Raw genomic sequence first — 23,150 nt, forward strand, 5'->3', positions numbered from 1 at the left:
TCTTTTCTGGCCGTTAAAGGACTTGTATTTGTCTTGCTCCCCCGTCAGCGCGCTGAGCAGCGAGGTGGGCCCCGAGTGCTACGAGCTTCAGGTGTGCGTCAAGGACTACTGCTTTGCCCGCGAGGACCGCACGGTGGGCATGGCCGTGCTGCAGCTGAAGGACGTGGCCTCCAAGGGCAGCGTGGCCTGCTGGCTGCCGCTGGGCAAGCGCATCCACATGGACGAGACGGGCCTGACCGTGCTGCGCATCCTCTCGCAGCGCAACAACGACGACGTGGCCAAGGAGTTCGTCAAGCTCAAGTCGGACCAGCGCTCGGCCGAGGAGGGCCGCGGATAAGCCGCCCCCCGCTTCGCGCCGCAAATACATTCCGATGAGGGGGCAGACAACGTTGTGGTCAAAGTGGAATCGCGGAGTTGTCAGAAAAGTTCCAGGACTGCTGGCAGAGAGGTGCTTTGAGATACGAGTTCACGTGCCAAGGTTTTTTTTTTTTTTTTTTTTTTTTGCTTTGATTTGCGAGCAAAATTGGAGATACGCGTTTGCAGTCGAATACTAGCCTAATGCTAACGGGAAAGGCTGTCGACGGGCTAATGGTTAGCATTCACAGCATGTTATAGTGCTGAAAGCAATTTTGTGTTTGAAACTTATGAGCACACTGTATGGTGAGAAAAAGGTCCATAAAAAACAAAAAACTACGGCACATGATTCATAGCATTAACTCATTTGCTCCCAAAAAGCTATAAAAACGTCCTATATTAAATATTACCATACTCCCCAAAGACGTATTTATACTTTTTTTTGTTAATGTTTTTTTATGCTCGAGCATACAGAAGGCTTTGATGCAGCCTCTCAACTGCAGAGAACGGTTTAGGAAATGGTAGTTATTACAGAAACGGCCAGCAGGTGGCAAGCAGAGCAAAAGAGATCAACCAGGGCCATGTTGCAACAAAGCTCATTTACCCACAGTTCTAAACAGATTTGTGAATAATGATAAAACTTAGCTACATTCTAATGCTAATTGCTGCAAAAATGGAAACAGATAGAACTATACTTTTTTTCTTGATGAAAGAAGAGACTCTAATCTTTCTTTTAGTAGGTTCCATGTTTTTTATAGCAATTGAACACAATATTCTCTGGGCCTTGCAATATCAGTCAAAATCCAGTAAAACAGCCGGGAGCGAAGGAGGTTGCTTCAGCGAAAATGGCTGGGAGTGAAGCAACATTTAGCTTTTGTACATTTACAGTTGTGCTCATAAGTTGACATACGTAAACTTTCAAACACCGTTGTAGTCTTTAAAATTTTTTAATAATGGTGTTTCTATTCATTTGAATGGGGAACAATGATTTGATATATGAGTGTTTACTTTTTACAAATTAAACTCATATCTCAAGGCACAGCTGTATTTCAAATCTAAACATCAAGTTTTCCCCTTCAAGTAATCCTGCCAGAGTCGAACGCACATTCCCAGCCTTCCGTGCCACGCCCCCTATGAATTCCCGGAGGATTCTCCCGGGATCCTCCGCAGCTCCGTCGTCACGACCATCTCGATGTCGTCCACGTCCTCAAAACGGATCACCCACTTCGGCTTGGGAAAGAGGGGAAAAAGTGATGTCCTTCTCAGCAAGGAACTGTCAGATGCTCAGGGCGTCGTGAGCAGCCACGTTGTCTCTTCTCGCGTACTCAGGATCTATTTGTAGATGTGCTGGTTGACCCACACTGAAGGGGAAAACGCATGTTTGGGGGGAAATGCGTCCTGGAACTTTTCTGACGCACAAGTCTCGTTCGGCTGCACAGGGTTTTCTTTTTCTTTTGAAAAGCACGGCAGACTATTTCATTGTTTTCTTCCAAATTATATTTCTACGGATAGAATCGAATCATGAATCATACGTGAAGTTCCAGTCTATGATGTGAGATGGTGGAATAGAGCACACTGCCTGACACCCACAATGCCTTCTGTCTCGTATGCCCGCCGTCTTTGTGATGACAAGTGCGCATCAGTGTGTGCGTGTGTGTGTTGTGTGTGGGTGTGTGTGTGTGTGTGACAGAAAACCAACACAAGCCAAGATCATAGTGCGCTTTTCGTATCATGGTTTACTCCCTCTGTTACAAATGTAAACATTCCAAGTGGAAGGTGCCAAGTCCCCCACGCATAAACACATGGATGTGGGTTGTCATGACGACACCAAGCACAAGTCGTCCGCCCGTCCGTCCGTCAAGTGAGATCGCCGCTAAAAGGGCTGAAAATCCTCACTGCAACCGGTTGAAAGAAAATGGACGACATCTTCTTCTTTTTTCCCATCGGGGGCCATTTTAGTTCCCCGTAGGCCAATATGATGCAACGACCAAACTAACCTCTGAGGTTTTAGTTTTTAGAATCACATGGCGGGCCGACCCTTTTCTAATCAGTAGAGCATGTCAAGTCGTGTGAAGGTTAAAGAGCACAGGGTCTTTGTTCCCGATACCTTCTCCCCCCACTTATTCAATTTGGGAGATGTGTGTTGACTGGAACAAACATCCTCCATGATTCTTGCTTGTCCATGAAAAAAGAGACGAAATAATCACAAAGTGGCGAGATGGTCGTCAGAGTCACATACAGGGTGTACGTTTTTTTTGGGGCGAGCAGACGAGCCTTCTCGCGTTAAATCGGAACTCTATGCAGCTGATCTATGGAATCTAAAGTCTTTCATTTTTCAAGTTATTATAATGTTTACATGGTGGATATTCCTATTCTGGTGTCAGCACAAGTGTTGGATATATTATTTGGAAAATAAATGTACTTAATGTCCAGGGCCAAATGTTTGCTGCAGCTTTAGTGGAGATTGAATTTCTTTTTTCGAGAAGCTCAAGGTCCCTCATGGGAGTTGAATGGAGCCGTTTTGAACAAAAATGCATGTGAGGTGACGCTTGTATAAAGTGTTAAAGGCCACACAGAGATGAAGGAAAATAAAAGGCAAAATGCTGAAATTACGAGAAAAGTTCTGTCAAGACAAAAGTCGTGCGGCTTTTAAAAAAATTATATTTATATTTTTTTATTGTAATATTTTGACTTTTTTTTTCAAAATTACAACTTTATTTGTTTAATTAATATTATTAAGTCTTATATCCTTTTTTTCCCCCTCACCAAATCAATATTTTGCCTTTTTTTTAGTAACGGCTTATGTTTAACTTTATTCTCCTATTTTGTTACTTTTGTCTTTTTCCTCACCGAATTGACTAAATGTCACAATAGTTTTGACTTTATTCTTGCCATAATTTTTAAACCTTTATTTCAACTTACTTCAAGTAATTACAGTCATTTTTGTCACCAAATTAAAAATAGATCACTATTGAAATAACTTCTTTTTTTTCACACAAGTGCCAGTTTTAATCTCTATAAAAAATTATTCTGAATAATTAGAATTTATTCTAAAAAAATTACTTTCTTTTGCCAAAATACAAGTTATTCTAGGAATATTTCCACTTTACTTGCATATCAGAACTTTAAATGCCAAATTCAGACTTAACTTTTTTTTATTACAGTCCAATTATTACAGCCAAATTACAATTTATTCAGGTAAAATTTTCACAGTAATTCCATAACATTGCAAATTCTTCCTTGTCACATTGAGTGTATTCTAGTAATAATTTGACTTTATTCTCATAATTCTATTCATGTAATATTGTGAGATTGCCAAATGACACCTTTACATTTCAATAATCTGACTTCATTGTGGTAGAAGCACAATTTTCTTCTTTTCCGTGTGGTTCAGGGGAGGCCATCATTGTGTGGATGTTGCCGTCCTTCAAGCACGCGTGTGCTCAACTACAGGGATGAGTCAAATGAGCTCATCGTCACAGCGTCTCTACGGGGGGTGAACCGCAATTCCTCTCGAGAGAACATGTGGACAATGCCACCAAATTCCCCACCGTCCGCAGCGACATCTTTCAGAGGCATGCAGGAGTTTTGGGATGGAAGCACAAGCAAAAAAAAAATTAAAAAAAAAAGTGGGGGGGGGGATAAAAAGCACACAACCAAGAGGACAGACGTGCATGTTCTGCCCCACGTGCACGGTCCTGTACTTCCACTCATGGTGCATGATAGGAACGCAGTAACAAAAAAATAAGAGATTTTAATTTTTAAAAACAAATGTATTGTGCCAGCACGCGTACCAATTTGATGTTGTCTCCTTTATTTTGATATCTTCTTTTCTATTTTTCAAATGTTTGTGAATATATAAATATTTATAACTGACGATAATGACGATGATGTGAAGTGTTGCAAAGTAGTCGCATGGGAATTTTTTTTTTTTTATACGCAAGATGTTTATAATGTGTTTTTTTTTTTTTACATTTATGTTTCTGGGAGTGACTGGGACGACAGTCTTTGATGTGTTCTGCTTCCAATAAAAGATGGCAAATTTCAATTATGTGGCGTGGCGTCTACTTCCTTGGACAGAAAAGTTCACACTCTGCGTAGAAAAGCTATCTTGAGGGAGTCCGGGATGACCAAGTTTTCCGCGCGGACGGTGGGCGGCGTCTCGTTGGGAAACGTGACGGGAAACACTTGCTTCACCTCTAGGAAGAGCTGGCGAGGTTGAGCGTCCGCGCGCTCTTTGAGCAGACCCTGAAAGAAACATCACTTTTGTCCTCAAAGTCACATTAAAATAATATGGATTGCGGTTAAGAGACGATCATAAAGCATCAACATCATGCTTCTAACATGTACAAAATCATAAACCCATGTTACATAAATGACTATACCTAAAAAATAAAAAATAAGTACACATAAAACAATTATATATACATATATATATATTTAAAATATATTTTTAAAAATATATTTTTATATATAAATATATATATTTTAAAAATATATTAAAATGTATATAAATATTTTAAAACATTTATAAATAAAAAATATAATGAATTTTTTTTATATATATATAAATAAAATAAATTTTTGCATGCGTGGGTGGTGCAAGCGTTACCTGAACCTGGCGAAGGAAATTGAGTGAGACTCGTTCCTCAATGTCACCATGAGGCGTGTAGTTGCTGAGAATCTTCGCAATCTGCTCAACACAACACAGCAGTTTTTCAAATACGTTCCACTAAGAAAAAATAAATCATATTTGAGAAAAAAATATTACAAAAAGAAAGATGGATGATACTGAAAAAAAACATTACAATTATAAGGGAGGGGGAAATGAAGTCATGTAAAAAAAAAAATAAAAAAAAAATCACGTTGTAAGATCAGAATCTTAGTCTGTACATCCATGATAACAAAACTGTAAAGTTACCAGTATGAATATGTAATTGTTTCAAGAAGAACAAAGTCAGAATTTTATGATACTGTCATAATGTGACAAAAAAAGCAACATGACAAAGATTGAATAAAAAAATTACAAAAACTGCAATTTTACAAGAATAAAGTCAGGATATTATGAAGTTGTAATGTTAGTGGGAAATAAATGCAATGTTAGGACAATAAATTCATAATATTCTAAGATTTTTTTTTTAATTTTTAAAGTCTAAATATGACAAGAAAAAACTGGAAGATTAAACAAATTAATTTGAAATATAATATAAAATAATATAATGGAATATAATCTAAAAATAATGTCACCGGAAAAAAGTATGTTACAAAATAAAGAAAGAGGAAAGCCTAATGTTAGGTGACGAATTATGTAAAAATGAAACAATGAATGACGTAACAAACATTTTATGTTATTAGAAAAAGATGCAAAGTTAATGGTTGGTAATATCATTCCATTTTTAAATTGATTAAAACATTATTTTGCTAACTTTATTCCTTATTCCTGTGGGTTTGTTCTTGTAATATATTAACTTTCTTGTTATACAATATTTAAACTTTTCTGTGTAGTCTTTTTTTATGTTTGAAACGTTGCAAAAGTTTTGATACCCTACTACTGGGTTACTCGCACCTCAAGGTTGGACACAAAGCGCATTTGTCAAAATGAAGTGAAGCGTTTGATGGAAACGTATCTTGAGTGTCTAGCAAAAGCACAGATGTCACCTGCTGGCCGTTGAGGGCGGTGCACGCGCTCACGAGGGCCTGCGCATCCGCGTCAGTGTTCTTGCCGACCTGCAGCAGCTGAGCCGCCTGGATGAGGGGCGACAGCGAGGAAATGGCGCCCTCTGTCTGCAGACGGCGGCCGCGCAGCCACTCCTCCACATGACTCACGTTCAAACTAAAGCCAAAAAAAGAAAGAAAAGAAAAAAGCAAAGTGAGATCATACGGAAGCGTATTGCATTCACTTGAAAAAAAAAACCTCCTGTTTTTCTGACAATTTTTTTTGGGGGGGGGGGGCTTTGTTTTTGTTTTGTTTTAATATTCAGAAAAACAGGCTGAAAAAAAATATTCAGTTTTGTTTTCCGGATTTTTATTTTTATTTTTTACCTCTTAACTCCAAGTGACTTGTTGCATACTCGCTAATAGCGGAAGCGGACACTCCCCCAAAAAATGTGTCAGAAAAACAGGACTTCCTTAAGATAAAGATAAAGCTATTTTAAAGTTTTTCATTGGTTGTTGTCAAATGTAAAATAATCTGAGGATTAACAACAAAATTAAATGAGGAATTAAACATTTATCTACTAATACAAAATATGTGAACACATCAATATAATAATGTAATATTATAATTATAATTAATTTATTTTTATGTATTTATTTATTTTGTTTAGTTTAATTAAGGAAGAAAAAAAATCTTGATGCAAATTTAGGAATTTCTTTCACATTCATTTTATTTTTATTTGGATAGTGACAATATCCACACAAAAGTACTTTACCTTATTTTTAAATTATTCATTTATTTATTTTTATCCAAACAAAAATTGACCAAATTTGTACATATAATAGATGCTTTTCATTGGACAGTGACCACATACTAAATAACCATGATGATGATAATGACGACGACGCCATCACTGGCATGGGACACAGATTCCAAAACTGTGACGTGATTTAAATGTTTAATTAAGTGCAATGACAGCTAGCAATTAAAATAATTAAAAATGGCATCAATTGACATTGTTGTTTTCAGTGATAATAAACATTTAATCTTTAAATATGAACTTGATTTGAAAATTAAAATTTTACAAAAATCTTAAAATGCATCCAAAATTCTTAAAAATATATATATTATAAATAATGTATATATAAAGGATTATTATTATATTTAAGGGAGTATTGTATTAATTATTATTAAAAGTTGTTTGGCGTCAAGTCATTTCTGTTAAGCTTAGTGACTTTCCTGTGCATTTCTTCTACCATATTAGAGTTTATGAAAAACTTGAAGATGCGGTCCATACATTTTTGTGTATTGCTTAATTATTGATTCGATTTTGGTGTACCGTATGTGTATGCCTCGGCTGCAGCAGCACACGTCCTTCCTGAGCAGCAGGCTGTTGAGAGCGGAGGCGGACATGAAGTAGAGCAGCTGGTGGAAGGCGCGCTCCATCAGCGTGGCGTGCAAAGCCTGATGGGACATGGCGGCGTGAAGGGCCCCCAGCTCCTTCAGCACTTGAGCCACGGTGGGAGCGTCCGCCCCCGCCGCGGAGCTCGCTCGCCTTCTGGAGCCCGCGGGAACGTCTTGGCCCTCCAACAGGGCGGCGGCTGAGGAGGAAGATGAAGATTTGAGATGAAGAAGATGACGGCGGGTTGAGGTCTGGGTTCGGGCGAACCACCTATGAAGCTCTGCAGGCGTTTCTCAGTGATGGAGACGAGCTGCTGGTAGGCTTGGATGCGGAGCTCGCTCAGCGTGTGGATCACGATGCTCAGGTCAAAGGTCAGCGGCGACAAGTCCTCCGGAACACACGGCTGTTAAACACGACGACAGGCAGATAATATTCGGGATGACCTCTTACAAAATAACTACTAAAACACACTACCGATGTTTTTTTTTGCTCACATGCACTACTAAAGCACTCACACACACTACTGACGTTTTTTTCCACTCGCGTGAATTACTGAAACATTACACAATATGAAAACACACACTACTGATTTTTTTTCTCTTACGAACTCTGTTGAAACTATCACACACACATACTACTATAAAAAAAATGTCACTCACATTTGATTTTTTTCACTCATGTCACTGCTGAAATGCTCTCTAACACACACAGACTATTGAAAATCTCATACACATTCAATAAAATGCTCTTCAGTCTCACACTTCTGAAATTCTCCACACACGCACACTGACGCTCTCTCACACACTCTCATAAACACTGACGCTCTCTTTCACGCAGTCGCAATCACACACTCTGACTCTCTCTTACACTCTGACTCTCTCTCACTCACGCTCACACTTGCTCTCACACACACACTGACGCTCTCTCACTTGCTCTCACACACACTGACGCTCTCTCACACTCTCACACAGACGCTGACGCTCTCTCTCACATGAGATTGTTTCATGAATGTGAGAGGCAATCCTGAATTATTTTCCCGATGGCCCCTCATACCCCCCCTTCCCCTCCCATTTCAAGTGTTTGTCACCTGTTTGTGGTCATATTGAGTCAGCAGGTCATGCAACAGGCTGATGTTTTTCAGCCACAAAGCAGTCATGTCCAAGTCACTGCTGTGCTTCTGCAGAGAAAAACACATCATGACATGAAAATGAAAACTTCTCAAAAGTGATTGTTTGAGGTCACCTTCAGAGCCGTCTTCATGGCAGCGACAGCCGTGCGACACAGCGACGACGCGCCGGTTTGATCGCCTCTGCCGTCCACCTGCCGGACACACAGGAAGATCACGCTGGCCGCCAGCCCGGGGGCCAGCGACGCGGCCACGTCGGCCCGCACGTCTGGACACAAACACAGGAAAGGCTTTTCATTTCAACAAATACATGACAACATATTTTCGAGTAACAATTACAAAGCAAGTTTTTACCGCTGATGAGATTCTTGATGAGTTTGCTCTCATCTCGTCTCCTGCATTCCAGCAGACCCGCCGCTGCGGGTGCTTTTTGCTGGGAGGGTAACGGGCTGTCAGTGGGAAACACTGATGGCAAAACTAGAAAGGGAAAAAAAAACACCGGATCCGAAACTTTGAGTGAGTTTTTGATGGGCGAACGTCAAGAAAATAGATGATTTGGGGTTTTCTCACCATGAGTGAGGAGTCGCCGGAGCGTGACGGTGTTCCGAAGTTCCTTCAGTTCCCTCCTCAGCCGCGCACACTCTTGCTCGCGGGCCTCCAGAAGCTCCTTCACACACACAAACGTTTGCAGCGGCATAGTTTGGATTAGATGAAGCAGCATGTGGCTCATTAGCACCAGTCACCCACAACCCGAATGTACACTGCTTTGAAAATTGGATTTACGAAGACGAATCTACCTGCTGATGAGAAGACGAACCCGAGCTAACTCGAATCAGCTGACACCTCAGCCTCTCCACTTCCTCCTCCCACTGACTACGCTGACTCAGCAACTGGCTTTCCAAAAACCTCCAAAAAGACAAACAAATCAATTGAGTTGGCGCTAAGTCTATGCCAGGGGTCAGCAAGCTTTTCTGTCAAAACAGCCATTTTAGGTCAAATAAATAACAACAACAACAACAACATTTGTCTGGAGCCACAAAACATTGTGATGAAGGAAACAATGTTAGTCAAATGTGCTGAAGGCCCAAGAGCTAATTAGAGCTGCAGAAAAATATGAGAGCAGCATCCAATACGTTGAGATTCATTTTCTTCTACATTTTGTCTTGTTGTGTTTTTTGGTAATTTTTCATACATTTTAAGATATTCTTTCTGAAAAATTTCTGACATGTTTTTTTTTTTGACATATGGTAATTTCCTATCTCTCTTCTTCCTTTTTGGATATTTTATGGCTATTTTTTCTTTTACAGTTTTTTCTGCCCTTTTTGTTATAAATTTTCTGACATTTGAGGAATTTTGTGGACATTTTATGGACATTTTATGGTAATTTTCGGGATTTCTTCTCTCTTTTTTAGGACATTTGGGTTTTTTTTGTTGACATTTTTAGTTCATTTTTAAAACTTTTCTTTTCTGCTTTTTTGAAAATAAATGTTCAGATTTTTTATTTTAGCAATTCCAAAAACATTGTATTGTAATTTTCTGCTTTTCCTCGTCTTTTTTGGACATTTTATGGTAACTTTTTAGGTAATTTAAAAACACTTTTTCATCTACCTTTTATCTCTCTTTTTCTGACAATTAAAACAATTTGGACTCTGTCATTTTTAGAACATTTAATTGTTTAGTTTTTTTACCTAAATCAATTTGTTTAAAGAATCTGTAAATAGATAAATAAATAAATAACCAAATAAATAATAATAACAATAATTTCTTTTTTTTCTTTTCTTTTTCTTTTACGAGATCCACAGGGAGCCACAGGAGAGAGACTAAAGAGCCACATATGGCTCCAGAGCGGCAGGTTGCAGACCCCTTGATGTATGCGGTCAGAAGCAGAGATGAACGAGTGAAAGCTCACTTGTTGGCCACTCGTACTGCGTCGTAGGCCTGAGCCAGGTCTTCTCCTTTCAGCTCGACCACCGACTCTTTGCTCAAGCCCATCTTGTCCATCAACTGCTCCTGCAAGTATGAACCAAGAAGTCACGCTTCGAACAAGCAATTCATTTTGGCAGAGTACTGCAGTTTGAAAGGAGGATAACGATGCTGTATTGAAAAAGAAAAAGAAAAAAAGAAAAAAAGTGTCCCTGACCATGGTCATTTCCAAACTCCATTCGTTGAATCCTCCCTCCGTGGTGGGGGACGTCACGCTGACCCGCCGCGCCTCCTCTGGAGACGGGAAGGCAGACGGGAAGGGGGAGAGGGAGAGCGGGGTGAGGGATTGAGGGGAGGGGGACAAAGGGGAGGGGGACAGAGGCTCGGAGCTCAGCGCCGAGTCGGATCTCCTGAGGCCCCGGGTGCCCTGCAAGGACGGTGACTGCTAAGATTACATGACAAAGAATGATTGGAAGAGATAGGAAAGAAGATCTGTGCCAGTTAGAATTTTTAATCCACTAAAACTTTTTTTTCCCCACCATAAAATTTATAACATTGCAACTATTTTTTTTATTTTTTATTTTTTAAATAGTGTCCAAATCACCTTAAAATTCTAAATTCAATGTTAATTATTCAGGCAAATTTGTGATGCTGAATTTTCATTTGAATGTTGAACTTTATAATGAATACATGGCACTGAATTTTGGCTGTTATGATAAATTTGAGACTAAATTTAGATATTTTTTGAACAAAAAAAAATACTTAAAAAATATATTACAATGTAAATGAGATTATGTATGATAGGCCTATATATTTAATGTTTTTTTTTTTTTTTTTTTTTTTACTTTTGCTTCATTCAAAAATAATATTACTGCTAATTTGTGTCTCAGCATTCACACGAATAGCAATAGCATAAGAAAAGAAAAAAAGGCACTAACATTACATAGTCAAAGAGAGCAAGCAAGATTGGTCAAGGACTGACCAATCGCACACATTTGTGGAAAAATAAATCGATTTCAGTCCAAAGCCAGCAATATATTTTATTTTCATTTATTTTATAGCACATATTATTATATATATATTATTATCTTTCCGGTTTATTTGTCTTTGACAAATATGTGGAAAAATAATCATGTATGAATAATAAAGTACAACTTACAAAATATTACATAATGAAAAATATTAACCTTGAATATTGATTTTATAGTTATCTATTTACCGGTAAGTTTTTTTTTTTACTTCATTTATTTACTTATTAGTTTTATTTATTTAGTTTGAATTATCAATTTTAGTTATCTATTAATTGTATCTATTTATACAAGTCAAATTTTTCTATATCATCACTGTCAGATGGAAACGTACTGTGCCCAAGTTTGGTCAATTTCATACTCGTACTACTACTTTTATTCTGCCATATTTATGACTCAACATTCCGGTTTTTTGCCTTTCTTAAAAAGTGATAGTTTTGGAGATATTATGAGTCCACCCAACATGTACGACAACATGAGTGGGATTGCCTGTCTCAGCAATCATATTAGAAAAAATTAATTATGCAAATGATCAGGTCTTTTTTTTTTTTTAAGCGGGGCTTGACCGATAAATAGAGGGGCTGAATTAAAAAAATATATATATATTTTAAAATATAAAATAAAATGTTGGAGGGTCGACTGATTTCTGAGAGGACTATAGCAACCCCTAGCACCATCTCTGCATGGTATCGATAGATTTGGTGTCAACGCTTTCCACTCGGCCTGGACACCATAAAAACAAATATGTGTAACTTCCCCACTAAGTTTTGTGTTTGTTACGAACCTCAGTAAGCTGACTCATCTCCCTCAGGTTGTCGTATCGCTGCTCCAGTCTGGTGAACTCCCGCAGGAGGCCCTGATGCTTCCTCCTCTCCTCGTCAAGCTCCGCCTTCACGGCCGCCGTGGCCTGAGACACCGCCTGCCGCACAACAGCTGCGCGGGGACGACAAGTTGGAAAATGCACGAGAATGACGACAGCAAAGCCAAAGTGACACGTAAGTACCTTCTTGTGCTTGCTCCTGTCGAAGCAGGCATGCGGACAGGCGCTCCGTTTCTCCGCCGAGTGACGCCTTTTCTCTCTGCAGCGTCTCCACCTCCTTCAAGAGTCACAAGGAGTTGAAAGTAATGCAAGAACAAAAGTTACAATTCTAGTTACCCGTGTCAGTTGAAGCATCTCGTGGGCAGCCTTCTCCTCTGCTCGCTTCCTTTCCTGCTCCATCTGCTGGCTCAGGACGGAAGAAGGAGCAGGGGGCGGAGTTGCATGCTTCTGACCTGCTTCTAGTTTTTCAATTTTGGACCTCAGAGCGGCCAGCTCGGCAGCGGCGACTTCCCGTTCGGCACGGAGACTCTCTTTAAGGGCAGCGCTCTTTCTGGCCTGGACACATCATTATTGTCATCATCATGCACTTTTCTTTCGTCACATGAGTGGTGCAACGGATCACAAAAGTCACGGTTTGGATCGGATCACGTATTTGAAAAAAAAAAAAGATAAATAATACTTTGCCTTCATTTATTTTGTAAAACACTTTTTCCCATTTTTCAAAATTTCTAATCCATGTGTAAAATAAAGTATTAATGGCTTAAAGTTGTGTTCCTAAAATCTAAACAGCTATGTTTGACATTTTGAGTTGAATGTTGTTGTTTTTTTTAATGGGCAAAAGTGTTATATAAAATAAATGAGTAGGTTCTATTTATTTTAAATATATATATAGGCACATTCCCTTCCTTTATCTCTGGACTATAAGCCGCTACTTTTTTCACTTGCATTCGACCCTGCGGCTAATACAAAGGTGCGGCTTATGGAGCGTACTATAAAGGAAGCGCAAGAGCGTCAGCCAGAGCAAAACAAACCAAGTGAGCCCAAATACAGTAGGAGAGACAGAACAAGAGCGAGACAATTTGCGCCCTCATTATGGAAAAGAAAGTAGCGGGAACATTAAAACACTTGCGGCTTACAGTCGGGTGCGGCCTATATGTGTAACAAATACACATATAGTATGAGTATTCCCCAAATTTAGCTAGCGTGGCTTATAGTCAGGTGCGCATTATAGGCCAGAAATTATTGTAGCCTTGGTCCAGAATACTGAAAAAGCAATAAAGTAAGCCATCAGGTACCAGCTGTCAAACTCGCTTACAACTCTCAGCCAGACGCTCGTTGGTAATGCTAACAGTTAGCCGTTAGCCCCTTACCTCTGAGACTCTTGCCGTCTTCTGGTTGCATAATTAATTAGCGGTTTCTTAGCGTCCTAAATTAACGATTGAACATGAGTGCGGGATAGCCTTGTGTTGATGTTGGTCGCAACTACAATGTCAATCAAAATTACGAACGTCACGCTAACCATCACGCCACGACATGGGCCAACTTCAAAGTAAAAGTGTACTAAGGCTATTTGCATTGCCGTCAATGTATTATTGTATTAGGTCAACTTTATTTTGAAGTTAGGCTTAGCGTGTTACTTAAGTATGTTTCAGCTTCCTTGACATGTCTGAATGGTGTCCCATTGTGAATGGACCAATGATGATCCGTTGCAGCATTTTGATGACATATTGACTCACCTCCTGGTCTGCTCTCATCTGCAGCTGCATCAGTTTGACCTCCATGCCCTTGTTGAGCTCTCGGTACCTCTCCACCGAGCGGGCTTCAGTCTTGAGTTTCAGCAGCTCCTTTCTGGCCGCCTTACGACGTACGCAGCACTGCGCGAACACCGCGGCCGCCCGCAACCTCGTGAAGGTCGTCCTCGCCAGCCACCCTCGCACTCTGGCCTGGAGCAGCGTGGCGGCTCGCTCGGCAACAAGCTAGGGAAATCACGGTTTCGCATAAGAGCACTTTGTTTTCATGTTTGAACCAGGAAGTTACTAACCAGTCGGTATTGACGACGGGTCAGCGTTCCTCTGACAAAGGCCTGGATGGTGATGGCGGCTTGGCGGACCAGGAGGAACATGCGTCTGTACACCAGCATGCGGTAAATCTTCTGGATTACTAAAGCAGCCTTGGTGTACCGCAGGGTCTGAGCCAAACTGCAAGGAGATGAAATTAAATCCAAAAAGCCGATGTGCTTTTGCAATACACAAACCTTCATCATTCCATTTTCTGTTGCATCTGTCCAACAGATATGAAAAAAAGAAAAGTAATGAAGCTCACAGCCTGGCCAGAGCTCCTCGCCAGTATCTTTGTACAGTGACGACGGCCTTGAGGATTCTGCTGTAGTGAATCCGGGCCAGCCATCCTCTGACACAACTCTGAAGGATCACAGCGGCCGCACGTAACCTCTCGGCTCTCAACTTCTCCAGAAGAGCCACCTGCCCGGCCCGGAAAAAGACTTTGGTCTTTCCGAAGACGAACTGGTCTGGGTCAGGGATGAGCTGAGGCAAGGCCTGCCGGCATGCGAGCCGAGCATCCTCCCAGCGCTGGGACCCTCGCAGCAGAACACGATACCGGAAGAAGAACTCCTCGTATGTCCATCTGGGGAAATCATTTTAATAAACTCTATACCATTGAAGGTTCCAGAATTGGTCAAAACTGGTATAATTTAGACAACTTTACATTAGGGCCGCATATAAACATGTCATTTTTTAGGGGGGGGGGGGGGTTAATATTCCGAGAAGAAAAAAAAGAGGAAAAAAAAAATCATACATTCACGAGAAATACATTTGCAGATTTGCGACATTGTAGTGGCAAATTTGCGAGAAAAAAACCCTCACAAATTTACGAGCAATAAACAAAAAAAAGGTACATTAATACGTTTTTTACTCGCAAATTCGCCACTATGTCACAAGAGAAAAAAACTCACAAATTTATGAGGAAAAAAATCATATATTTGCGACATTACAAAGTGGCAAATTTCTGAGAGAAAAAACTCGTACATTTACGAGAAATACATTTGCAGATTTGTACAAAGTGGAAAATTTGCGAGAGAGACAAAAACATAAAAATGTTTGTTTTTTTTCTCACAAATTAGCAAAAATAAATTAATCGGAAATTTGAGTTTGTTTTTTTAAAACAGATTTATGAGAAATAAACTTGCAAATTTGTGGCATTATAAAGTGGCAAATAAGCAAGAAAAAAAAATCTGAAATTTATTTGCACACATCCTTCTGTTTGTAACATTATAAAGTGGCAAATTTGCGAGAGAAAACATTTTTTTGTTTTTTCTCTCTCACAAATTAAAAAAAAACAACAACTTGTAAATTCACGAGAAATAAACTTAAACATTTGTGACATTATTAAGTGGCAAATTCTCAAGAAAAAAAAACTTGTAAATTTGTGAGTTTTTTTCTTGCAAATTTGCCACTTTATAATGTCACAAATTTGCAAGTTTATTTCTCGTAAATTTGGGAGTTTTTTTCTCTGAATATTACACCCCCTCTATAAAAATATTTAATACACCGTCGTAGTTAATCAAACTAAAATCCAAGAAAAAATAATAATAATTTCTGCAAAAGTAATCCATTATTGGAGTTCTCAGTGACTCATTTGTTGTAGTGACAAACAAATAAGTTATTTACCTGGAAGGAAAACCGGCAGCACTGATTCGAATGGTCTCCAGCACTCCACATGCTCTCAACTGCTGCACCGTCCGCTTCGGGTCAAACCTGACAAGTGAAATGTTTTGAGTTTAAAAGCAAGCCGTAAGTGATCACTTTTAAGTAAGCGCTCACATAAAGGGCTCCTTGAGGTCGTTGGGTTTGATACATCGCACATAGTGAGGTGTGGTGCTGTTCAAAGTGTCCATCAGCATCTGCAAGGACTGACGGAACTGAAAAAAAAGAAGAAGATATTTGGTGAAAATGAAAAAAAGAGAGACATTGGAGCAAGTCGTAAAAAAGTTCACCTGAAAGCCCACGGTCAACTTGTGTTCCCTGTGGGCTCTCCTTCCTGAGTGGACACTTCCATTGGCCATGCTCGGCCCCTTTCCTTGCTGTTGGAACAAATCGGCCACCAGCTCCGACTGGCACACACGTGATGACGTTTCGTTTGGCTGCGCGACCTCAGGGACGGCACAAATTCACGCCTACCTGACTCGCTTTCAAAACGTTGACCAGCTCCTCGAAGACGGTGTCTCGATTCTTGTCGAGGAAGCCGCCGCATTCGTACTGCACCTGCGCAAACAAACCAGCGCGTCACTCGATACAATTAAACGGCAGAAGAGTGAGGAATCTGCGTCACGCACCGTGTCGGCAAAGTGCAAGATAACGAAGGCGCTGTTGGACATGCGAGGTTTGCGGAAGTGAGGGTGGCCTCGACTGCTCAAATGTTGGTCGTACAGCTTCTGGACCCAACTGCCGTCGGATCCTTTGGGCATCTGGTCAGTCCAGATAGCAACAAGAACATTACAACTCGCTCTCGACTGGTTGTCCGTCAATTGCAGGGCCCAAGTGTCCACCGCTGACCCTGCACTCCTCGTCCAACAGGTCCAAGAGGCCAAGCTGTCCCTCGATGAGATGGATACATTGCTGATTGTCGCTGAACTCGATCCTGCTCCACGTCAGCTCCTCGCGTACGTACTCCTCCTGCTCCAGGTGGAACACGTGCTGCGCACAATGTTGTGGAGTCAAGATACTGGCGGCGGGTGTTCCACAAGGAACAATACTAGGTCCACAGATTCAACAGTAACGTTCGACATATATCCCAATAAAGAAGTCACAATTGCTTGTAGGCCGCAAATGGCCCCCGGGGCCATAGTTTGTACCACTGCTCTATACTAAGTCCACAGATTTTTACATTACAGTGGTCCCTCATTTTTTTTGTATGAAGCAGTATAGCAATGCAATCCAATGCCATCCATGTTGAATTATCAAGCAGGAATGCCGTAAGTTTCATTTTATTACACTTTTACGCATATGAATGCTTATTTTGGTTCAAATGTTTGTGTAAATTGACTTATTATGTTATGGAGCCAAATAAAAATCGTGAAGTAGAGAGGGACCACAGCGAAAAATTGGTGGCGTTCCACAAGGCTCAATACTATGTCCACTGCTGTTTTTTTTCTTTTAACTGTATTTGTTGATACCACACGACTGATGAGGTCTCACGTGACTCACCCTGTTGAACTGCTGTTGCAGTTTTTCATTGGCGTAGTTGATACAGAACTGCTCAAAGCTGTTCCGCTCAAAGGTCTCAAAGCTGCACAGAGAGGAACCACTTGTGAGATTTGTGTGCAAGAATTATAAAATGGGTGCAGCTCACCCATAGATGTCCAGCACCCCTGTGAAGGTTTTGGCGCGGCCCGCCTGGCTGCGCAGGGCCGAGTTGAGTCTGTGCACGGTCCACTTGAACATCTGCTCATAGATATGCTTGGCCAGAGCATCTCGAGCCTCGACGGCCTGCTGGCCCGTCATGGGCTTGACCAGCGTGTCTCCTGCAAGCACCAACCTGCGATGGCACAGCCAATGGGCCATGTGGGCAGCCTCCACACTCACAAGTTTGGAGAAGGTAGCCAAAGAACTGTCATCTGCCTGGAAGGAAACACTGCTTGATCATTTCTGTGGTCACATTTTGACACATTCTAGTTCATTTTATTTTTATTTTCTTCACTAGAAGTGTGACAATAGGATCTCGCATCCTGAATTCCATGTGTCCAATAACTCACGTCAATGTATGAACGATCAGAATTTCGCCCGCTGCCTGAAATCTTCACGTTTCCTAAGTGGAGAACAGCTGCCAGGATCCTGAAAAGCTCCATTTGCTGATCTGGAAGCACACCTGCAAATTCGAAAGAAAAAAATACAAGATGGATATCGAAATGTACCTTTTTTTTGTGTGCTTGTGTCAATAAACGACATCCTACCCAGGATGGTGAAAGCATTGCGAGTGCGCTCCATTTCCATCACATCATCAGTGCCGGCAATGTTAGCATCTCCTCCCTGGTTTGTGTAGCGGAAATGTTCAGGGGCAACTGGATTAAAAAAATATAAATAAATAAATAATAAATAAAATAAGTACAATAATATTATTTATTATTATAATTATTGTTATTATTATTATTATTAATAATAATAATAATAACTATTATTTGTAATTTAATTATTTTTTATAATAATAATAATTATTATTATTATTAACTATTATTTGTAATTTAATTTAATTTTTATGATATTATTATTATTGTTAAAAAAATAATTAAATTACAAATTATTGTAATTAATAATAATAATAATATTATTATTATTATTATTATTAATAATAATAATAATAATTATAATAATAAGTTTAATTGATATCACTATATTCAACAGATTGCTACATTAAGACACGGTGAGGCAAATTATGCATTAACTTGTCATTTTTCCGAATAACTGTAAACAATTGTATGTTTGTAGTCACGAGGTGGCTCATGTCTCACCCAGTTTGAGCGATCTCATTTCAGGCAGTTGTCTGGAGGCACACAGCTGGTAAAAGATGTGGTAGTTCCTCTCTGCTGCTGCCTAAAGTACAGGAAACAATACAAAAACAAATTTTATATTCAATATGGAGTATTGATTGAAATCTAAGTGATTGGTTAGTTAATTAGTTTCACACCTATTTCCTGTTTTTGTGCTCAGGCCAAAGCCATGTCTAATAAAAGTATTACTTTGGCGCCATCTTGTGACATCTTGGTGCCAAAGAAACTATGTTGACGCTAGTCAGGCCTTCACCGTATCTTGTAGAATAGTGCTGGGCCGCCATCTTGTGGCAACTATAGGTTTTGCTAATCACGGTAAGGCTCTGTATCAATTCGCACAAATACCAGGAGAACACTGTGCATTCGATGTGATTTCTCTTTGTCCTTGCAAGGAACAAACCTACAAATGCAATTCTCGGCGTTTCCCCACATACAGAAAATATTGCCACAAAAATGTGCACCTGAAAAACCACCCTAGACTTCTCCAGCAGGTAAGTGCTCATGTTGGCCCCGATGAGGTCTCCTTTCCTGCCAAATCCGATCTGGATGTACTTCCCAAAGCGGCTGCTGTTGTCGTTCCTTGTGGTTTTGGCATTCCCGATGGCCTTCAAACAAAATTTGTTTTATGGCGCAAATATAGTAGTCATAGAAAATGTTGTTGTTCCTGCGCATTACCTCCATGATAGGATTGGAGGCCAGCACTTTGTCCTCCACGCTGGTCTGCTGAGCGGCTCCTCCCACCACCGCGAAGTACCGCATGGTGAATTTGGCCGAGACCGTCTTGCCCGAACCCGACTCACCGCTGATGATGATTGACTGATTGTTCTCCTCCCTGTGAAAGGAAATGTACATTACCTAAAAAAGAAAGCAAAGAGAGAGAGAAATGGAGCGAGAGTGAAGGCAGACCTGATCATGGTGCGATAAGCGATCTCGGCCACAGAAAAAATGTGAGGCTCCAAGTCCGCCATGTCCTGACCGCTGTAGGCGTCGATCACCTCCTCACCGTAGATGGGGAGCTCATCGTAGGGGTTGACAGCCACCAGCACGATACCTAGTAACAATTATAGGTTTATTCACTGAACTGTCACGACTCTGTAAAAACACATCATTTCAGTGTTTTGATTAGTTTTATGGTGTATTTTAGTTCAACTTTTGGCAGTGTGAATGCGAAATTATTGTTTATTGTATTTTTTTCCCCACAGAAATACACTCCATTAGGTAAAAAAAAAAAAACACCTGGCCAGCAACATTATTTTTTTTAGTAAATAAATTAGGGGTGTTAGGCGATAATTTTTTTTTTTTAATAGTAATTAATTGCATGACTTCAAAAGTTAACTCACGATTAATCACAAATGTTATATCTGTTCTAAATTTATAATAAAATGTAAAATAATTTTTATAAAAATAATTTCATACTCTTGTCAACATAAAAGTGGGGGGAAAAAATTTACTAAAAGAAATATGGCTGCATCTTTTAGTCATGAATACAGTAATTTCATAATAATTCATAAAATTGAGTTAAATTAAAAAGATGTACTGTGCTGTAAAAAAACGAGTGTGATATTGATTTATGTTGGTAATTTTTCTGCCACTAGGTGGCAGAATTGCATTTGTAAGACGGTGACAACTTTTTATTTTCATATTAAGAGCTATCTAATCTTTAACATGAAGTAACTTGCGAAATTCTGCACATTTTTAAAATTGTAAAATAAAACTTGACCTCAGTCTCCACAAATATATGCATTATTATTAAATGTATTACTGCTAAATTTTGACGTGGACGTGTCTGCTGCGTTGCGACTGAAATTTCCCCAGTACAGGCTTTTCATTAATCACGCGTTTTAAAAAAAATTGTGGCGTTAAAGGAACTTTAAAATAACTCAAAATGAATGCACTAATTTTGACACTCCTAACATAAATATATTTTCCCGTACTGTATTTTAGCACAACAATAGCAGTGTGAATATGATCCCCCAAACTGTACTCACGATACAAATGTGACCAGACAAATAACCAGATAATATGGCACATATTACCACAGTAAGTGTAGATGCTGCTATAATCCAGGAAGCGAACGCGGAGGTTGTGCAAGATCGCAGGCTCGTGGAGGAAACTGAGCGCCGTCAGGTCATTCTCGCCCTCTGAGATGTCAGGGTTGGCCAGTGGAGGAAGGTTCGACGGCGACGCCACCAGGTAAAGTGTCTCCTGTCAGAGGAGAAGATATTTTGCTTAGTTTTGATCGAGGTATTCATTTAAAAATGTCTATTATTGTCTCACCTTCCCTCCAGAAAGCTGCAGCAGCACATGCTTGGCATCGGGTGTGTAGTCCTGGACAAGCTGGGCCGACACCCACACTGCATCCGGGTCAGGAATCCACACGGTGGCCCCCTGGTGAAGGGATTTGAGATGTGAGCCAAAACAATAACACTTGGACTGATTTTTATTTGATTGCGCTGACATTCCTTCCTGGTCTCACCTTGATGAGACATTTGGCAGCCATCAGCATAAAAAGCTCTTAAAAGTGTTAAAAATTAACACTGGCCATCCCACTTTAAAGGCCTACGTGGATTAACCATTATGTAGAACTATAGTGTGATGTGTGTATGAATGGAGCAATATATGACCTAAAATATTTAAGAATACGCACAAACTTATTTCATCTTCACCTGAGAAAAAAAAAACATTTGAAATACTGTACACATTACAATGTCACTCTCAAAATGAATTGAATGAGTTGTGCAGTATTTGTGTAAAAGATAATTAGAGCTGGACCATTTATTTTAGGTTTCAAAGTTCTGCCAGCAGAACTTGCTCTTGTTTTGCTTGGAACATGAACAGTTCATCTTCATAAGTCACAACAACAGGTGCAAATCTAGTGAAATCAAGGACACTGACCACTTGAAAATATTTCATTGTCATGTCAAGTTGTGAGTGAAAAATGATATGCAAGAATGTTTTCTCCTCAAGTATTTCAATGCTCAGCATAATTTAAATTACATGAAGTTGGTTTTAGTCCACTGTCTGTAATAAATTGATATTTTAAAGAACAAACAAGAAAATTTGAACAACCCTGAATTAGTTAGATAAAACCGACTCATATGTTAGCCGATAATACACACTTTCACTAACCATATTCATGTATTAGTGACAACTACGCACTTTCTATTGCAATTTTGCACAATGTATATTGTCCCTTAAGACTTTCCATACTCACTCAATCTTTAGATGCTAAACTAGCAACTTCGAGCTAAGCGTCCTGATCTTTTAATTCAAACAGAGTTGATTTTCGAAGTAAACATGAACGAACAATTCTGTCACAAAATTACACTTCATTAAAAACAAGCGACAAAGGCGTAAATGAGGGAATTTACTGCTCACAACAGCAGAGAGATACAGTTCTAGCTCAACGAGCCGGCTACGTGTAAGCGCTTTACTTTCCAAATGGTGAGAACTGACAGAAAACAAATATTCTGCTGTCAAAAATCAACGCTTGAAAAATAACATCCTTTCCATTACAACTAGCGTCATTGGTAATTCTAGGAGTGCTGGGTTGAAATTCAAATTTTAAAAAATGCAAATGATTAAAAACAAGCCACGAACATACTACTAAATATATATTTGATTTTTTTTTTAAATAATACATACATATTTATCAGTATGTAAAGTACATAAAAATGTAATGCAAAATACACATACATACACATTAGTCCTACCTTGGTGTACAGTTGCAGTGTTGTCATCTTCAACTAGTTAGGTGTACAAACGCATCCGAGCAGATGAAAACGGCATCCACACAAGGAAATGGATTTTCCGCCAAGGAAAATGCCCCAGTTAGTTAAAGTGCACTTTGTCCACTTTAAACACACACACGCAGTGAAGACGACTGTCAGGTGAATCTGCAGCTGATTGGATGGGATTGACTTGTTACGTCAATATCTAGCAGGTGACAAACCTGTGGAGTCATCAGCTCATATACTTTCACAGTCAGTGTTGTCAGAGAAGTTAATTAGAAAATGTTTATTTGTGGTGTTGAATAAAAAAAAAAAAAAAGTAGAAGCAAAAATATTTTTGTGTTAAAAATCCATCAATTATTTGAACTATACCGCACGTGCAGGCCTAATCCCAACAAACCAGAGAAGCCTCAGCCACTCAAATTCACACTATTACTGATTGGGAACTGAACACGCAACTTGCAAGGATTTCAGGTATGGTATTCCACCTCGCAACGACAAAACTAACCCAAAAGTCATTTTTATTATTTTCAAGTAATTAGTAAATT

At 39.7% G+C, this 23,150-nt stretch overlaps 2 protein-coding genes across 2 annotated transcripts in view; one reads left to right on the top strand and one right to left on the bottom strand.

The window, feature by feature from the left end:
- unc13a (unc-13 homolog A (C. elegans)) overlaps positions 1-4,432 on the top strand; it is a 48,850-nt gene extending 44,418 nt beyond the window's left edge. Inside the window, exon 45 of the mRNA XM_086089531.1 lies at positions 49-4,432. Coding sequence (XP_085945657.1) covers positions 49-337 — 289 coding nt within the window. The 3' untranslated portion in view covers positions 338-4,432. The remainder of the gene's footprint in view (positions 1-48) is intronic.
- Positions 4,004-23,070, bottom strand: LOC147165980 (unconventional myosin-Va). Its single transcript, XM_086089524.1, has 35 exons — positions 22,585-23,070; positions 21,149-21,259; positions 20,908-21,076; positions 19,778-19,922; positions 19,547-19,703; positions 19,333-19,476; positions 18,833-18,914; positions 18,278-18,385; positions 18,080-18,192; positions 17,677-17,945; positions 17,532-17,613; positions 16,881-17,021; positions 16,661-16,792; positions 16,506-16,589; positions 16,322-16,438; positions 16,149-16,246; positions 15,996-16,082; positions 14,632-14,952; positions 14,351-14,507; positions 14,046-14,285; positions 12,646-12,864; positions 12,493-12,586; positions 12,274-12,422; positions 10,679-10,888; positions 10,448-10,548; positions 9,336-9,444; positions 9,109-9,205; positions 8,893-9,015; positions 8,655-8,806; positions 8,500-8,589; positions 7,683-7,815; positions 7,350-7,611; positions 6,013-6,187; positions 4,967-5,047; positions 4,004-4,602 (listed from the first exon to the last, which is right to left on the bottom strand). The coding sequence occupies exons 1-35, from the start codon at positions 22,609-22,611 to the stop codon at positions 4,441-4,443; spliced, it is 4,941 nt and encodes a 1,646-aa protein (XP_085945650.1). The 5' UTR covers positions 22,612-23,070; the 3' UTR covers positions 4,004-4,440.
- Between the last annotated feature and the right edge of the window lie 80 nt (positions 23,071-23,150).

The sequence above is a fragment of the Leptonotus elevatus genome, chromosome 11 (genome assembly GCF_054856555.1).
Source record: "Leptonotus elevatus isolate MCC_2025b chromosome 11, RoL_Lele_1.0, whole genome shotgun sequence".
NCBI classification, from domain to species: Eukaryota; Metazoa; Chordata; class Actinopteri; order Syngnathiformes; family Syngnathidae; genus Leptonotus; species Leptonotus elevatus.

Bases quoted from the DNA above. Each gene is read 5' to 3' on its own strand.
- LOC147165980 (XM_086089524.1), bottom strand. From the start codon at position 22,611: ATGACAACACTGCAACTGTACACCAAG. The intron at 16,439-16,505 runs GTAGGCGTGAAT...CGTGTGTGCCAG, and splicing joins ACGTTTTGAAAGCGAGTCAG to TCGGAGCTGGTGGCCGATTT. The intron at 12,423-12,492 runs GTACTTACGTGT...GTCCCCGCGCAG, and splicing joins ACAGGAGCAAGCACAAGAAG to CTGTTGTGCGGCAGGCGGTG.